At 37.2% G+C, this 19,484-nt stretch overlaps 1 protein-coding gene across 3 annotated transcripts in view; it reads right to left on the bottom strand.

The window, feature by feature from the left end:
* Positions 1-1,729, bottom strand: part of BMP5 (bone morphogenetic protein 5) — a 55,696-nt gene extending 53,967 nt beyond the window's left edge. The window contains exons 1-2 of one of the 3 annotated variants that reach the window (XM_027696058.1): positions 1,513-1,729; positions 551-918 (exon numbers count right to left, since the gene is read on the bottom strand). In XM_027696058.1, coding sequence (XP_027551859.1) covers positions 551-800 — 250 coding nt within the window. In that variant the 5' untranslated portion in view covers positions 801-918; positions 1,513-1,729. Of the gene's footprint in view, positions 1-550; positions 1,113-1,133 lie in introns of those variants that run through there. The other 2 variants (XM_027696057.1, XM_027696056.1) reach the window with 2 other exon arrangements.
* Positions 1,730-19,484: the final 17,755 nt, after the last annotated feature.

Below are 19,484 nucleotides of genomic sequence, written 5' to 3' on the forward strand. Positions count from 1 at the left end.
TTAAAATCCAACCATGCAGCTGAAAAGATAATAAAACTCTGACTCTAACCAACAGAAAAAACCCCACTAAATAACCTAAGAATTTGTTTTTTAAATGGCTTAACTTTTTCCCTTTTCATAATTTTCTAGGCTTTAAAATATTAACAACTGATGTTTGTTCATGTGTGAGCTTTAAGGAAAACAGTGGGGGAAATAGCTGAGAAATAGGCATAAGCATTTGATTTTTTGAGATTACAAAAAAAAAAGGAGTTAGTTGGCCTAAGGCTAGAATTTTCATTACATCAATGAAAGAAAGAAAACAGAAGCCAGCAGAGGGGAGTTATAGAAACTGACTTTATATAAACAGTGAGAAAAATCCTTTTTCCACGGCCACCTACAACGTAGCTACTTCACCATCAGTTCGATTTCTCTTTTAACCAGTGGCACAGCAGCCCGGGCCCGATCCTGCCGTTTTAGAACAGGTTACAGTCTGGCCGGGAGGTTTGTCCCTCACAAGATCTAGCTAACAGTTTGTCAAAGAGAGCAGAAACAAAAAAAAAATTACACGTACCTAAATTGACAAAGCTCATGACCATGTCAGCATCATTCAGAAAGTTGGTGTCGTGCAGGCTGGCTAAGGGAGGATTCTGTGTGGTCAGGGGGGTCATGCGAGATAATTGTATTCTCCGTGAATATCCATTTGGAGAGGCACGGTATCCTTTCCGTATCCCTCTGCTCTCCCCTGCCATTGATCCCTTTAGTGAATACTCCAGCTCCTCAGTATTCTCTTCATTTGTCATGGCATTATACAGGTCCAGCATGAAGAGAGGTGCAGAAGAAGCCTGCTTTCCTGGTGAAAATGGTCTGGGTCTGTGAGGTAAACCCAGGATAGAGAGAATCTCTCTCTGAATCTCCCTTCTCTCATGGTTCCGCAGCCTCCTGTAAATAAAACTTGAATGGACATGATTGTCTCCTAAACCTCCCTGTGCGTGACCCACCAGAACCCAGCAATTCCAGAGCAAGCCCACGAAAGCTTTGAGTGCGGTTAGGTTCATCTTTGAAAAGAAAAAGAACAAAGAAAAAAAATCTTTTCTCCTACTTGTTCTGAGTTCCTATGAGGTCTGCTTTCCCAGTAGCTGAAAAACAAAATTTACCTATTCTTCATGTCAATGTCATCTCTAAATGTAACATCTTTGGTGATTCCTCTCCCCCCACCCTGTTTAAATATTATGGAATGTGTCAGGTTGCAGTTATTTCTAAGAAAGTTGAAATTCAGACTTCCATTTTTCCACTGTTGTTATCAGTTTTTCTGCATTTATGGAGCAGAAGACCAGTATTTTGTCAGCTGACCTAGGCATTCCTATATAAACCTTAGATAACCAGGTCTTTGGTGGGGAGCTGTATTAGCAAGAGCTGTTCTTCTGACACATTGTAGTTCCCAGAGTTATCTTCCCTTGTTATTCTGAGTTCTTCGTACACCTTGCGCTCTTCCCAAGATAAAATCCTGAGTCACAGATTTGTCTTGATCTGTACCTTGGTGGTGTAACACATGTTTGTCCAGCAGCCTGGTGATAACTTTAACATCGTTTGAATCGCTTGAGTGTAAAGTAATTCTAAAGCATGTACTAATCAAATGAATGTGTTGCCATGAATTTACTCGCAAAAAATAACCTTCCGTAAATCCATTCAGCCCTTTTCAGCTTCTGAACTGTTATTTCCAACTGTAGCAGGCACAAATATAACAGCTCTCTTCAAGAGAGATCTAAAGACTAATGTAAGCACAACCCTGCTGGGAAAGAAGAGGCTTCTCATTGTAATTTGAAACGGGTATAGCAAAAAAGTCCTTAACCCTTCTCTTGCCAGACAGAGCTTTAAATCTCTCTCTCCCTCCCCAGTTTACAGTAATATACCTAATTTTGGCTATTGGCTGTTTCTTTCCTAACAGCTTGCAGAATCAATTTTAACTGTAACAATTTTAAGACATATAGATAACTAAAGGCATGGCATAATACAGAAGCTCTCGTGAGTCTTCTTATGAGTCTGTGGTTTAGTAAACTTCAATAGGAAACTCTCATAACAGACTAAAATAGCATCTCACTAATCCAAGAAATGTTTATGTTTTAGATAAGTTTAGCAAACAAAGGTGAATTGTTTGGTAAATTCTGTAAGAAATTTTGTTGGTGAGACTTGATTCATTCTTTTCTAAAAATGTAGGGAGTGCAATCTGAATGAAATAAATTTATTCAGCAAGCAAGATTTCAAATTGTGCACAGCCAATGTTGTAATAATGGATATAGTCACAATGTTCATAAACTGTAATTTGCAATGATAATTTATTCAAAGTACATTTTTACTCATAAATTGTTATACTACATTTCCTAGTAAATGTCAAAAGCTAGGATTTAATCCCATAGCCTGCTATTAACTGGAGAAGGAAACAGCTTAACTGAAGAAATAAAAATATTAAATAGATTTTAAAGCTGCTGCCTGTGAAGTTAAGGTTCAACTTAGCATTTTTCAACGGCCAGTAACTGGTGTTTTCCTCTCACTGAAACAAAATCACCATGATGAATTTCATACTGTTAAGATTATTGGTGGTCATTTTCCTTGCTCCTATGATTTGCCTTTAGCCTTGAGGGCATTTTCCTTTGTTGAAGGGGAGAAAAAAGGGACAGAAAAGGATTTTTGTCAACATGACATTGGGGAAAAAACAGGTATATATAATCCATCCCATCAGGTTTTCCTTTACATGACACCTACTCAGCAAATCACACAATTCTTGAGTAAACTTAGGAGTGTGACAGCAAGTATAGTCACACCCTAAGAAGCAAGGAACAATTTATCTAGTACATTAACCACAAATGAGTTTTTCTCATATTTGTGAGTCCTAGTTTATATTTACAGTCTAGTCCAGACATCATTAAAATACAGCTGATTCTCTGTCATAAATCAGCACATTTAATGAAACAATGCTTCTCCCAAGGAAGGATTTATCTCATACTAGACCTGCTGAATTAACGCTAAAGTTAGGAAGCTATTTAGCAAAAGTCTTGTTCTTCTCAGCAGAAGAGCAATCACAATCAGAACACATTTTCTTTCTTCATTGAGGTTTTCCATTAAAATCCATTTATTATAAGAAAAGTATTATTTCTTTTTTTTTCTTCCTTTCACTTGCTCTGCCCAGACAATTCCAATGGTACGTAAGACTTCACCAAACATATGTCTTTTCTGAATTTGGCCATCACATATCCTGCAACAAGGTTTCTTCCTCTTTTCCAGCAATATATTTCCTTTTTTCCCTAAGCATTTGTAAAAGCCAGTGGATTGATTGCTCAGACGATTTAAGTCCTCAGCCCATCAGAATTTCCAGCTAGGGAAACTTCCTATATTATCCCACTAGAGCATCTGGAGGTCCACATTTAGTTAATCTTTTTGCATTAAAAAAGCCAAAAAATGCCCTCAAGTTTGAGGATGTTTTTATGTAGTAAACATCTTTCCAGACAGAAACTGAATAAGAACACATATAAACTAGTAATCACATGTTCCATGAAAACAGCTCCTGTTATTTTTTGACATAGCCACAACTAAACAAGTAACCTAAAAACAAAGGATTTATTTTACATTAACCTACCCCGCACTGAGACACTAAATGTCCTTGATTGGAATACAAAAATAAGAAGTTTTCATTAATATAAATACAATGTCCTTTTTTATAAAGCGCTGTTTCATAAACACTCATTGCTAGCATGGTTATCTTACACAGGGGAGAGAAAGCTCTAAAACTGAAAGTCTTTGCTAAAGAAATGAAAGGTATCTGCAATTGCTCATATATTCTATTTTGTATTTCCAACATGAAACAACATACTTCTAAAGAAAAAAATACCATATAGAATTCCAACACGTCAAGATACGCAGAGATAGACCTTTTTTCTTTCCCAGATGCTCAAACTGGTAGTAACATAAGAAATCACCTCACTAGCCCTTATCCAGTCCTTTAAAAAGAAAAGGAAGACTAAAATTCCTCCAGAAGTGAGCTCCCATTAGCAGTAGATATCTGACACAGGAGCACCTGGAGAAGAGGGTCTCAGAGGCAGGAAGGCAGCAAAGCACTGTGCAGGCACCCCTGGCAGAGCGAGACAGGAAGCAGCTGCATGATTTCTTAAACAATGTGGCATGAATGCACATGATGAGTGAATTCAGAGCTCATTACATTTGTATTAATCTAAACTATGTTAGAGCAAACATCATAAGGGAAGTAATGAAACCTGGTAATCCAGATCTTGCCAATCTCAGATTCCAATGGATCACCATTCACTGTAATGGTGAAAAAAATTGGTGAAAAAAAAAGATGGAAAAAAGCTACCCAGCAGGTCACTCTAATCATTTTCGTAGGCAATACCCACTACTCAAAAATATAAAAAAATCAGCAGATAGCTACTGAGGGCAGAATCCCTCCGATTCTCAATATCACATCAGCTGATCGTGATTCCCCACAAGCAATGATTCTCTGCAACTATTTGACAAAATAGACTAAAATGTAGACCTTCTTTAAGACATTTGCAGTCTAAATCAGAAACCTATGCATGCATACTGAATGATTCTGCTGGCTCTTTCCCAGCTAAATTTGGCATTCAGATCAATATTATGCATCAACAGATGATCCAGCATTAAAAAAGTTTAAGTCTGTCCTTGTTATGTCTCTGCATGGCTATTGTTGCAAAAAGTACATGGAGAAAGACTTTTATAAAAAGGTTTCATGAGAGCAGAATAATTAGTGGTTAAAACTGCAGATTCTCCAGCAAAAAGAAAGCAAGTAGTTTGGACTCCTCCTGGCGCAAAAATGTGACTCTGACACCACAGTTTGGCAAACCAGTTATACTATCTGTATCTAAGTCAGATTTACAGTCCTATAGACTGCATGAGTGTTTTAGCCTTTGGACATGCATATGTCTGGATGTTCCAAATGTCCAATCAACAAAACCTGTATGATAGCTTCCTCTTAGTTCTTTATTTTGTTTTATTGGGCTAGATGTTGTATGACAATTGTATTCTCACCCTACCAACATAAGAAAGAAACACAAATATATTTTTCTGAATCAATGAAAGATGTGTCTCCTAATGCAAAGGGAATTCCATTTGTAATGGACATAGTGTGAAAATTGGTAGAATTAGCTGCAGAAATTGGCAGTTGAGGCATAAATTGTCATGTTTGTAAATGTTTTATATTGATATAATATTCAGGGTATTATTTATTTATAGAGAGAGTATTTCCATTTTATGCTGCAGGAAGAGGAATGCTTTGCTAAATAACACACTGTGTGGAAGTGGTCCATACTTAGATTATAGTGTTATTTATTCAGTTACCAACCAGTTTCCTGTAGCAAAAGAGTTTTTCATCCAGGTTTACAAAACCTCAGGCAAAATCACAAATCAGCCTAGAAGGTAAGCACTTTTTTACAGAAAGGGCTCCAGCTTTAAATATAATAATGTGTGAAGTTTTTTATTCATAGTACATGCACAATGTTGTAAATCTATCAGCACAGAATACTCTGCAGCATTGAAATTATACTCTTCTTTAACATTAAGAAAATTGAGAAAAATAATTTAGCAATCTGCCTGAGAACTTTTTTGGAAACTTATTGTGCTCAAGAACTGGGGAAAAAAAAAAAGAAAAACTTGTTTTACACATATGCTTGAGAGTATGTGAACTGCAAAACATACAATTAATAATATGATCCAACATCACAGTGTTGTCATTTGCATGATTTACAAACCCAAAGAGCTCCCAGAAATTCCCTTTGGTTTACAATAAGCCTCTAATTAGCTTTAAAAAAAAAAAGAAAGAAAGAAAGAAAAAAAAGACTGGAACTGCGCTGAGGCAAACACAAAACACTTGGACAAGAGCAACATTTGTAAGTAGCAAAGCACTTTTAAAGAAGATTATTCTTGGCTCAGCTTGTAGAATGGTTTTATTGTGCCCCTGCTGCCAACTGGTACCTGCTGGTCTCCTTGTTCTTTGGCTGCATGGCCAGAAGTATCTTGTGCTGTTCCCAGGCTGGCTGCAGTGCTTTTTCAGGGAACCTCTTCAGCCGCTTGCTGAAGGTCTTTTTGTTTTCAGCTACAGATACATATAGAAATTAATTCCTAAACAGATGGCTTCTAGATAGCTGCACTGCACTATTGTTCATATAGTGAAATACTCTATCTATTTGAATATAGGAATTACTTCTTCCCTTGGGCATTTTGCTACTGTGTTCCATAGCCGTGGCTTTAGCACCCCTACTGGCGTAGAGGTGATGCAGCAGTGTCTTAATCTCTAAATTAGTTTTGGGGTGTTTATACCTTTTTCCTGTGCTTCATTTTATACACACTCTTCCTCACTTCCCATTATGTCTCTCTACATTTAGTCTGCCACTTGGATATGCTGCCTCTGATCCCACATGGACTTTCTTTTCAGCTTTCTAAACTTTAAATCTTTTTTCCCCCCACTATCTCCATTTTCACGTTTCTTCTTTCCCTCCCCATATATCTGTAGACAGATGTTATTTTCTTCTTTTAAAATTACTTCCTTTGTTTAGCAAAGTTTCCCCTTCAGTAAGAGATCAGTTGGCCTCTCAGGCAGTAAAAAAGGAACTGCTGCTCCAGTACTTTCAATTGAAAGTAAGCACTACCATGAATTATGCAGTCCTTGAGAGACTAGTAATCTCTCGCTGTTGGAGAAGGATTGTGAAAGAAAAAGATGTGCATGGGACAACTGCTAGATTATGCACACCCTAAAATCTTTGGTATGTGCTAACTGATCTTTCTACATAGAATCATAGAATAATTTAGGTTGGAAAAGACCTCTGAGATCATCAAGTCCATTAACCCAGCACTGTCAAGTCCACCACTAAACCTTGTCCCTAAGTGCTACATCTACACATCTGTTAAATACCTCCAGGGATGGTGTCTCAGCCGCTTCCCTGGAGCAGCTTTTTCAGTGACTGGCAGTCCTTTCTGTGAAGAAATTTTTTAATCTAAACTCCCCCTGACGCAACTCAAAGGTATTTCCTCTTGTCCTGTTGCTTGTTGCTTGGCAGAAGAGACCAACTCCCATGTCTCCTTTGAGGTAGTTGCAGAGAGCAATAAGATTCCCCCTGAGACTCCTTTTATCCAGGCTGAACAACTCCAGCTCCCTTAGCCACTCCTCATGAGACCTGTGCTCCAGATCCTTCACCAGCTGTGTTGCCCTTCTTTAGACTCACTCTAGCACCTCAATGTCTTTCTTGCAGTGAAGGGTCCAAAACTGAACATGGGATTTTCGGTGTGGCCTCATGACTGCTGAGTATAGGGGGGACAAACACTGCCCTGGTCCTGCTGGTCACAGTATTGCTGATACAGGTCAGGATGACTTTAGCCTTCTTGGCCACCTGTGCACACTGCTGGCTCATGTTCAGTGGCTGTCAGCCAGCACCCCCAGGTCCTTTTCTATCAGGCAGCTTTTCAGCCACTCTTCCCCCAGTCTGTAACACTGCATGAGGTTGTTGTGACCCAAGTGCAGGACATGGCACTTTGCCTTATTGAACTTCATACAATTGGCCTTGGTCCATCAATCCAGCCTGTCTAAACTCCTTCCTACCCTCCAGCAGATCAGTGTTCCTGCCCAACTTGGGGCAAACTGACTGAGGATGCCCTTAATCCTCCCGTCCAGATCACTGATGAAGATTTTGAACAGGACTGGTCCCAATACTGAGCCTTGGGAACCGCACTAATATCTGGCTGCCAACTGGATGCAGCACCATTCACCACCACTCTCTGGGCCTGGCCATCCAGCTAGTTTTTAATCCAGCAAAGAGTGCACCTGTTCAAGATGTGGGCTGCCAGCTTTTCCAGAAGAATATCATGGGAGGCAGTATCAAAGACTTTACTGATGTCGAGGTAGACTATATCCACAGCCATTCCCTCATCCACTAGATGGGTCACCAGGTCATAAAAGATCAGGTTGGTCAAGCTGGACCTATATTTCATGAACTCATGCTGACTGAGCCTGAGGCCCTGGTTGTCCTGTATGTGCCATGTGATTCTGTGAAGATGATCTGCTCCATGACCAGTATTTACTACAGCACTCTGTTCAAGCCAGAATTTGATAAGATGGCAAGGCAAAGGAATAAAGTGAAAAGCCAGTTTATGCTGCTGGTCTAGAAACCCTTTATGTAGCCAGAGGCCTGAAAATATGATCTGCATGATCTTAAATAGACTAATCCACGTCTCTTGTAAAGCGGGCTTTGGCAAGAGGAGCATGATTTACATTGCAACTTTAGCATCTCAAATTGCATTTTAATCTAAACATGGAAGAGATATATGAGCTTGATTTTTGCTTCTTTAGCTTTACTTTCAGTCCTTGTTCCTTATCATTTAGACCTTTAAACTGGAAAAAATAATACTTCCTGAAGGAATTCTAGTTAAACCATGCAAATTATAAGACAGATACAGATGCTGACTGAGACTGCAGAACAGTCTTTTCCTTTGGGAAGTGGATTCACAATGATATTTTCATAGGTTTTGCTATTTGTTGTTCAGTGCTACTCATCCAAAAATATATCTGCCTCTCTAGAAACACAGTACTGAATCATAAAAAAATCCTGAATTTTGTTCATTAATAGCTTAGATGATACACATAATAAATATATTTCTGCATAACCCAATCAAGCGTACCTTCTCACAGTGATTTCTCAGAGTAGATGCCCAATATCTTCTGTGTTTATTTTCTCCTCTTTATCACTTTTTGGTGATAAAATGTACACTGGGACGAATCAATGAGAATTTTCTGTGACTTCGGGCAGATATTTTCTGTATGCTTCCATGAGCTTTTCTAGAAGAAGCAGAAGCAACGGGTTGCCAGGAAAGCTTCCACCTTCAAGCTGTTGCCTCCAGCTCTGACCACATCTTCCTCTGGCATGAGAAGGGGACTGGAAAGGGAAGGTCAGTCTCATGGCAGAAACATTTTGCAATGATTTATTCTGAGGCCTTAGGTAAACTAAGTTCTCATTTCTTCATCGTAATTCAAAGTTAATCAGTCTTCACTATTTCTGTAAAGAATTGTGAAGTTTGTTTTCTTGTATTTATGGTCCTTCAAAGAACTAAAATTCTCTGCTTTTAAGTAGTGACTGATCCTCTTAATGAATATGAAAAAAGAAAATATGTTTATATTACAGAATGGTCAGAAAGCTTAAAAATCATAAAACTTCTGGCTTATTTAGTGCTCTCCTAAAAAAAACATAAAGATGACCAAACAGATTATTTGTATTTAAGAAAAAAAAAAGAAAGAAAGAAACGAAACTTTTCAGTCTAAGAATTTATTTTCCAAGTAAGTTACAATCTAAAATCATGTTTTATAGCTACATTATAAATTGCTTAAAAATGGGGTTTATAATGGAAATGGTGACAAACTTAACTATGGCAGCACTAGCAGGCGCCAGCATAATTACAGTCTTCTCAGGACATAACTTATTACAGGCTACACAGCAGAGCCAGTATTTTGTATTTTAATTAAGAAACCTGGATTTTGTTTGTAATAATTGACTGTTATGCTGCCCCTCTTGCCAGGACACTCTTGTAAAAGATACTTTTGCCTCTAGTAGTCTTTCTTTGTTAAATATTTAAAATACATTTTATATTTTTGACTGGAAGATTACATGAATTTTATAGGTCATTATTAACTGTCTTTTGATGACTTCAGTTGTTCTATATTTTTTAATGGAGACTTTTGTTCCTCCCATCTATGAACAGAAAAGGTTTATAGTTTAGGTCTCTCAGAAGTATAATATTATATAACATTTGTATTATCTGCCTAAATCTGTATCATGCAGACCTTCTGTAAGAAAACATGTTCTTTGGTGATGCTCACCTAATGCCCTAGGCAGGTACTACAGACTCTGTTACCCAGAGATACCAAAATACTTAGACCATCTCTATGCTGCCCTGACAAGGGCATCATGTCATCGTGTGGCATCTCTGCTGAGATGCTACGCCGAATGTCAATTCCTGGCACCAAACTGTATTTCCTACTTGCATGCAAGCTCCTTGTATGTTGTGTAAATAAAAAAAATGGCACACAGTAGCCTGAGAAACATCAGCTGTTTGTCAGCAGTGGGGGGAGAGCCAGCTAGGCAGTGGAGTGATGCCACATGGGTTGCTGCCACCTCTCAGTACCGCAGACCCTCAGCGGCCGCTGCCAGCCACACTGCCCTGCCTGCCTCATCCTTGTCCTTTACGTCTGCAGCCCTTGCTGCTACAAATATTCTCCCTCAGTTTTCTGGCTTTGCCTTTGTTTCTTGGTTTCTTTCAGTTGTTCTTCATGTTGCAGAAGTGTGTATCTCCCACAGCCAACAGCGACAAATGGCATCAGCTCTTTACATGTATGGTCCAAAAGTGCTAGGTACTTAATTTTGACAGAAAAAAACATGGAGACAATTAGATATTCAGAGAAGGACCTTGATATGCACAAAATTAAGTCGGTCACAAGAGCATATGTGTAACTTAATATGCTGTAATTTAACAGGCACATGTACAAATGAGATGTATGGAAGCATTTAGCATTTTTAACTGAAAACAACATATGAATGGAAGCAGTTCAGGACAAACAGAATATTTTTCTCAAATTATTAAGTTTTCTTCTATGCCTGACTGGAACTGAGTACAGCAAAGACTCAGCTAAAAGAATTGTTCACAGTCTCTTTCTTTCTCTCTATTTGGCCTCAGAACAATGTTGGTCTAACAAACACTATTCAGTCATTTTCCTCCAGGACTATCTACCAACCAGAGAGATTATCAAAATTAATTATGTCACTTCCTTTCTTTTCTCCAACACACTTCCAGACTAAGAAAAGAGACAAAGGAGTGAGCCTTACCAGCAGATCTCTCTCTGCTTTCTCCTACAGAAGTTTGCCTCCTTCCAAGGGGAACTTCAACAAGTCTTCACTGCCTTTGGATCTTCCAAATGGAGCAGAGGGAAAAGATCATAGGAGGTAATCTACCACTACATGGCAGGGGAGATAAAAAAAAAAGCTAGAGAAAAGAGGACTTGTCTTGTGATTTTCTTTTGGGTCCTGAAACAGTTATCAGTATTACATTACCAAAAACTTATAATTTTGGCCAAACATATGAATGAAAATGAAAAAAGTATTTTTTGTTTTTATTTTGTGTCCTTGGAGAACAAATCCAAAGTAAAGAGAAAGTAAAGGGAGAAATAAAGAGTAAGAAAATTGATAGAAAATACACAGAAATTATACCACAGATATTTCTCAAATATCTATATTTGAGGTTTCAAATATCTCAAATATCATCCTTCACCAGCTATTTATTAGGTGGCATTGATTTCAACTGTGTGAGGAAAAAAGGCTGGAAACATGCTTCAGTGATGACGCTCAGTCAGAAAAACTGATGAACAAGCAATAATCTGTGGGATGACTGGAAACGCTGGATATGAGTCTAGGATAGCCACATCTAGCCAAGGTCCTGTGAGGTCCCTAGGAACAGCAAAATCTGTTTAATGAGGTGGTGGATCATTTTGTGGTTGCTGACTTGCACTCTGCTTTTAATAATGATAAAGGGTGAAGCTTTTAAGGTGAGATTTCAAGCAAGTTCCAATCAGCTGTTGCTATGGGAGGGAAGGAGAATCTTTGTTCAGGTTGTCCAGGGGTAGAGGTGCCCAGCACCTCCCAAGCAGGGTTGTGGAGCTGAGAGCAAGGAATCAGGGTGGGGTGCAATCACTAGGATTTAGAAAAGCCAGTAGATTTGAGGACTGCTAATAAACAATTATTGCAGTAGGTGCTGCTGTAGGTTCAGTCCCATAATTTTTTCTCTACTTTGGCTGTATATTAAAACACCTTCATATTTCATCATTCAGAAAATGAGAGGAACCAACAACCAACTTTGTGTGTGACAATAAAAAGGAAAAAAACTCCAGCCCCATTATCTGAATCCTTTATCCAAACTGACTAGACTGATTGCCTTGACATCATGTTTATCAATTCCACATGTTTTATGGGGTTTGAAGCCTTTTTCTAATTCCCAGAAAAGGATGCCTACAGAGGTGAAAGCAGAAACCAGTAGAGTCTATCTCTAGTCTAGTTTCTCTACTCTAGGAGTATGTGTTTGACTGCAGACCTTTGTTACCTTTTGCTATAGCAAGGAAGTTAATGAAGCCTTTTAAAAGCAGCAAAAAAGAAATTGAAAAAACCCATGTATTTCAGAAATAAAACCTATAGAAAAGGAGATGTGTCAGAAAAAGCAAATAAAGTATAATTCTGTCTTCTATGGTCAAGAGACAGAAGTCTTTGATCACCAACAGTTTTTCCTCTTGAAGCATTTTGCAATATGAACCTGTTACTGTCAATATTTAGGCTACTCAAGAAGAAAAGAGAGATAATAAAAAATACTGTTAGGAGTTATTATTGGAAAACCAGAATTAGATATTAGCCTTACAAAAACAATACGCAAATAGGAAACTAATGAAACTAAATCTCTGCCACCAGATATCAATAACAGAAAAACTGTAACAGGTAGAATGAAACACTAGAGTGTTTTATTGGAAATATGATGCTATTTTTACGGGATTTGTCAAAACAGAGCTTTCTATACAAATTGTACAAGAGCTTAGAGCAAAAGCTTCATTTTGCTTACCTGACAGTAAACCTTTTCTGTCTCATGTCATGTGTAAATAGAAGGGTCATTAAATCTGAGAGTTCAACAGGAGCTGAGTAACAGGATTATGTGCTATCACTAGCTATTGTCAATATATGTTCAGGTTCTGCAGTCATCTTCCATTTGTTCTCCTAATGCACTGTGGAGCATGACTTCTTCTTAGCTGCAATTGTTCTGGTGACTTCTGTCATAACATTGGAATGATAGGAAATGTTGGCCAAATCATGCAGGCCTTACTCAGGCAGTGCACCTAATTAAGTCAGTGGGAGATTTTCCCTTCATGTGAAGTGTGGAAGTAGGCCTGTTTTCTTTATTAACTCACAGAAATTGCTATCTTCTTCTTCTTCTTCTTCTTCTTCTTCTTCTTCTTTTTCTTTCTTTCTTTTTTTTTTTTTTTGGTGTATGTGTTTGCACGACTGGAGGATGGTCTGAGCATTGTCTGGCAGTTTAATGCAATAACAATCCTGTTCACTGTCCACAATTACCAACTCCATCCTGCGTAGGGGTGGAGTGAGATATAAAGTTCATGCAAACTCATTCTAACTATCAGTAAAATGTACTCTGTCCCATTGCAGCAGAGCACTCAATCATATGCTAATCAGTTGAAAGGATAACTCAAACACTCCAAATTATGAACACGCTTTTATGGCTTGTTGCATCACACCCAGAGTGTTTGCACCATTAGCTGGGATTAATATTAACCATTAGCTTGGATAAATATTAACCAAAGACTGAAAGAGATTAAATGGGAGAGAGAGATTTAGGGCAAAATGACATTCCAAGCACTGCAACATTTTAATCTTACTGCAATATTTTAATCTTACTAATACTATTCAAATGGTTTTTTACTATCACCTGCTTAACAAATGAGATCTCTAACAAGAAATTTAAGTCTCTGATTTTCAGTACAAATTTTTTAAAAAAATAATCTTGTTTTTAAGATATCCCAAACCATTCCACTTGCGTTGAAGTTGTCTTCAGTATTTCAGTTTCCTGAGCTAAATACTGAGAATGTTCTAAGGTCTTTTGTTTTTTTTAAATTATTTCTCTTACTTGCTGTGGATGGCACAATATCCATAAAATCAGAAACTCTTGCAGTTGCATGAGGCAGCCCCAGCTGCCTGTGGGTGATGACCTAGTGAGCTTACCAACAGTGCTACTTATCAGAAACCCAGTCTAGCACAGCTTTTCCACAGCCACAAATACCTTTCACCTTCTGAACCACAGGCTTGCCCTACTTTTACCCATTGACCTGCTTGTAATGAAATAATACCTGAAGTCTGAGAAATATTTGTATGATAAATTAGTAAAGAAATGAGTGCTTTGTATGGATGACATAAAATAAGTTGATTTTTAGTCACTCTATTATTTGATAAAAGGTAGTAAGAGGAATGCATCAAACCAGATAACTTCAGACATGAAGAGTTAAAAGACAGTGGTTACAGAGAGTTGCATTTGCACAAATGCATACACAAACAAGACTTAATACTTGGAAAATTATTTAGAATTGGAGATAATCAGAAGTCTGTTAAAAGCAAAAGTAGGAGAAAAAAAAGAGGAGGATTCCAAGGACATCTAAATGAGAAAATTATGTTGTATGGAAATTTTTTCACTGTAGCTCAAGAAAATACAGGGAAATATGAATAATTGTTCAGTGCAAATATCTCAGGAAAAAGAAAAAATCAGAGTTGATGTTTTAGACCAAATCTTTGTGGTTGCTATCACTGCAAATATATCATCTTTAGGTTACAAACCAATACTTTTTGTAGAACCTTGAAAAAAAATTAACAAGTCTACACCACCACTTTTAATGGTAGTATGAGGCAGATACTAATGAGAGTTGTTCACTCCCATGCTCACTAGACATATTTATCAAAAGAACCAAGAGTAAAAGCAAAGATATCCACACATAATTAACTCAATAAAAGAGAAGTGAAGAAATAGCAGTTTGCTTTTACATGACATTTATACTTGTCAGTGAAGTTTGCACAGACACTCATTTACATTTATTTTATCTCCTGTTTACAGCAATGTGAACTACCTGCCATTTTATTTAGATTATTACTAGCTGAATAAAACAATCTACAATTTGCCCATTACTTACGTATCCTCTTATTTCCCATGGAGACGGCTTGGACAATTGGAAATTGATCTCTGTTATTTTTCATCTTAACTTCACCGTTACAGTGCCCAATTTGGTTTGACAGAAACAAGCTAGTTCCCTGTTGGTGACTGTTAGGGAACTTTGTAGGACAGACAGCAATTTGTCATTGGGGCTAATATCCATCCTGCCTAACGGCAAGCACTGCATGAGGCTCCAAATTATGATCATCGTAAGGCTATGCTCTCCACAGTCAAAAGAGAGAAATGAGTCTAGCCAGGATACATTTCATGCCTCAGGCGTCCATACCCTTCTCAAGAAATTACAAGCCACTAGAATTCTATAGTCTGTAATTCTCCTCAAAGGACAGCACTGCTCCCCAAACACTCCATCTTTTCTGTTTAACAGGAGCTAGGTGTGTAAATGATTGCATAAAAAACAGTTGTGCAAGGATTTCTATCATCTTTTTTTTTTCATAAATATAGAGAAAAGGGAACTAATGAAATATACCATGTCAACAATCTGTGGTAGCAGATAGCATCTGTCTGACTTTATCCAATACATCTAGAGGTCATTTTCAACACGTGTCATTTATTGTTCACTGTACAAATACCAATGCATCACTCCTAGCTAAAATAACTGTGGTACCTTTACAAATGGGATATGCCTAGAAGACAGAATAATACTGAAAATTAACAATGTCTCATAAAAGTCACTGACATTTTGATTAAATTAATTGAGGAAACTACTTACTAAATATCTCAGTGAATTATTAAACCTAATACATCAAATATCTAAAATCTATAAATAATGAATTTTAAATCTGTCAGAGTATGGGTTAAATATATGATATGATAAATATTATTCATCACCAATAATAAATTTTCTTAAACAATCTTAATCCTGCTTGCTGGTTTATGCTAGAGTAATATATGGCGAGCACTGCGCTTTCACTTTGAGATTGGTTTTTTATAAAAATAATGTTTTTGGAGAAACACAGATTTACCATCAAGGAGACAGCTATATGACAATCTTGATAGAGAAGCTGGTCATACTGTGGGCATATTTAATAAAGAAATAAATCAAACATTAAAACAATTCTCTGAGGAAACTTACTTCATTTGACAGGAGAAATAAAGGTTCACCAGTAACCATAGTGAGTTCATATTATTGCCATTGTTTTTATAAGTTGTTGCCATGACTTTTTTGACTTTTGGGCTAGATTGGACTTAAAACACAACAGATGGCTACAATTATGTGTCTGTAACTCTTTTTTAGAATAACTAAACAGAGCACAATAAAATAAACAGGCTTATATTCCAAAGAGACTCTCACAGTTTAAGAGGGCTATACATGGTTATTAAAAAAAATTAAAATCCATAACATTCTAGACTCTATATACAATAGGAATAAAGCATAAATGAGAAGTTAGTTTCACAATGTGCTGTATTCCATAGGCACATGATTCATATGTATAATCTAATTCTTTTGACTAGCAATTTCAGGAATAAAATGAAGTCAGTATATAATTTTGTGACTATTTGGGGTCCAAGTGTGCATTCCTTTCAATGGCACACGTTCCACTGGATTTTGTCTCAACAAGAAGTACTAGGTTGGGCTGTTTGTAGGGTAGCTTTTAAGTAAGTACAGCTTAATTTCAGTATTTATTATCTAGAATAAGTATTGAAGAAGCCCTTGGATCAATTGCTTCCTAAAAAGAAATTTATTTGATTACCTCATGGTACTTCAATTTGTGTATCAGTGGACTTAGTAAAGGGGAAAAAGAAAATTTAATAAGGGGATGGAAAAAGGCATGGAAAGGAAGAGAGTACTGACTAAACAACACCCCACTGAATCAACAAGTCAACATTATTTTGCCTTTAAGTCTATGTTATGTAACAGATTACTTTAACACAAGGCACTTTGAAAAGCATAAATGGCCTCAACTATTCTGTTGTACCCTGAAAAAAGCAGGGTATATCGGAATGGAATATCAGAACTTTCTAGCATTTGAACTTTCTAGCACTGTTCTTTGCTATTTGATTTTTTAAGTGAGGCAGTTAATTAATTTCTTCTGTATAACTTTTCAAGCAATTAAGGCATTTCTAATCATAGATTTTAGACACGTGTAGGTTACTCAACACTTTGGATATTACTAGCAGAGTCTTGGTCACAGTCTGCCTGTGTTGGCAGGCAAGGGAACATTCATGGCCTGAGAATGAGCCTTTCTGCTCCTGTCATACTCCAGGTTGCTAAGTCCAGCCCATACAGCACATCCCCAAAGTTCTGTTTCCCATCTATGACTGAGGCAGCAACTGGGGTTTTTTTTTCACAAATCACTGTAATCCGTTCAGTGACTACATGGCCATACCTGCAAGATTGATATATCAAGCTGAAGTTTTGCAAGTTAAAGTCAACAGCTTTGCTCTCATCAACAACATACCTTAGCTAAATTTCACAACCTGTGTATCCTGTAGACAAATGCAGAGCAGTAGGGACTTGGACAGGTCTGTCTCAAGCATCCATGCTCTATTCATGTAATCTTCTATTTCTCCTATGGAAAGCAACCATAACTTGCCAAATAGGAGTACTGTGGGGATCTGGATCTCTTAATGGTGCAATATCTTCATTTCTTAAGATTTGTGTTACTCTAACCTCAACCCTGAACACATTTAGCACATTTTCAAAATCATCCAAAGAGCTCTGAATGGACCACACTGAAGAGTTTTTGACATGATGGTGGCAGCACACTGAAGGATCGAGACAGTTTGTAGTAAAATGTCTCCTTATCTCAAAAGATAAGAAAGCAGTTTCTTGATTTCAGTGCTGCTGACTCAACAGTTCTGATTGATTTTCTCATCTTTTATTTCTTGTTCCTGCTGCACACAGTTTTCAAGGGACACTTTTTACTTAAAAAAAGGACATTTTTCACTACTTATCAAGAGCAAAGTGAATTTTTAAAGTAAGAAATTATCTAAGCTGTGAAAGCAAAGGTGACAAGCATGAGAAACTTAGACAGCATAATAAAAGCATGATAAATCACAAGATACAAGCAAGATGTCCAGTTCAACAAAGCCCTCCAGCATATGCTAACCTTTAAACACATGCAGAAATTCACTGAGGCCAATTCCTCTTAAGCACTTTATTGGATCCAGGATAAGTTGTAGAACACAGTAAGGAACAAAAAAGGGCAAGAGACATGTCATATGTTTCAAGATTTATTTATACATATTTACCAAAACTTTGTATACAAAACAAGGTCATTTTGCCTTCATGGTGTCCACAACTCATTATTATATTGATACCAAGCTCATATTTGCTGTAGTGCTCTAATTTTAGTCAGAGTAAAATTCTTGGTAAATCTAAACATAGACAACTTATTCAGTCTGGCTTTACATATATTCAAAAATGCTGAGGAAAATGGTAAAAGCAAATTTGCTGTAGCACTGACACTTGATTTAGGATTGTTGTGGAAAACTGCAAAGGGCAAGAGGCAATAGTACTGTTTAAGGTTGGGTAGATAAAGACTGGCTGATTAAGTTTAATCACCATAAACATTTTAAATTTGCGATTTGCTGTCATCTTGTCAGTATGGTTCATAGAAAAATCTTTGCTGAGGGATATTCAGATACACTGTACAGAGTCTTTTTCTGCAATTGATATTCCTTGAATTATGAAGGAATATAGCTTTTGCTTAGTTTGGTTCATTTTTCAGTTTAATATTAATTTCTAATATATCAAACATGTTTTGTTCCTTACTTCAACAGTTCCTTTAAAGTCGTCTCTTGATTTTAACTCTGGCTAGTTAAATGTTTCTAAGAATCTTTATAAGCTGATGAGGACTACATGAAAAAACACCAAGGATGCCACATGAAAAGGAAAACTCTACTTCAGTTCCTTCAAACCAAATTCCATCAGCTTCTATTAAAATCATGAACTCAGCACTTTTTTTATGAGAGTAAAGCTGACACTTGTGAACCCAAACACACTCCAGAAATTTTGTTTTATAAGATCTGATGAAAGATGAAACAGCAAGGTCTTAGATTTTTTTAATAGGCGAAGAGATAGGACCACACCAAAGCGTAAATGGGAATTGCCAGGTTGGTGCAAAGAGTTTCGGTTCAGTCTTGCACTGCTGTTTATATGAGACTTCTTTCTCCTACAAGAAAACTGATGGGGGACTTTTCTACAACTTGCCCAAACACTTCATGGAAAGGAGATTAGTTTGGCTTTAATTTAACCAACTAAATTGAGTGTTATTACTGGAAACAGCTCTAAGCTTTTCAATTCCCCTAATGAGGTCCAAACTTCTATGGATGCTATCACCTGAGACTACTGTAATATTTTATTTGGATTTAAATCTTTAACTTGGCAGCACTGCTGTGTCTCCGTGGACACCTCTCATTTTAGTTTTATATTCTCCCAGGTGGTTGATTACTTATCCCTGTAACAGGATTCCTTTTCATATCGAGGAAGCTCTGACCTCCATTCCAGCACTGTACTGAAATTTTAGCAGACACAGGATGTTGCTTTTGTTTGTTTTCTTCTGCTATCAAGACCAAACAACCCATTATATTGGATTTATTTGACATATTTTTCAAGGCACCTTAATTTGCTGAGCTTCTTTGATTCTTAATGTCATTTGGAACTAATCTCTTCTGCTAACATGAAAGCAAACTAAGAGCCAAGATTTTTATGGGAGACAGGAAACGTATATTTA

The sequence above is a fragment of the Neopelma chrysocephalum genome, unplaced genomic scaffold (assembly GCF_003984885.1).
Source record: "Neopelma chrysocephalum unplaced genomic scaffold, ASM398488v2 Primary Assembly neopelma1_104, whole genome shotgun sequence".
Lineage (NCBI taxonomy): Eukaryota > Metazoa > Chordata > Aves > Passeriformes > Pipridae > Neopelma > Neopelma chrysocephalum.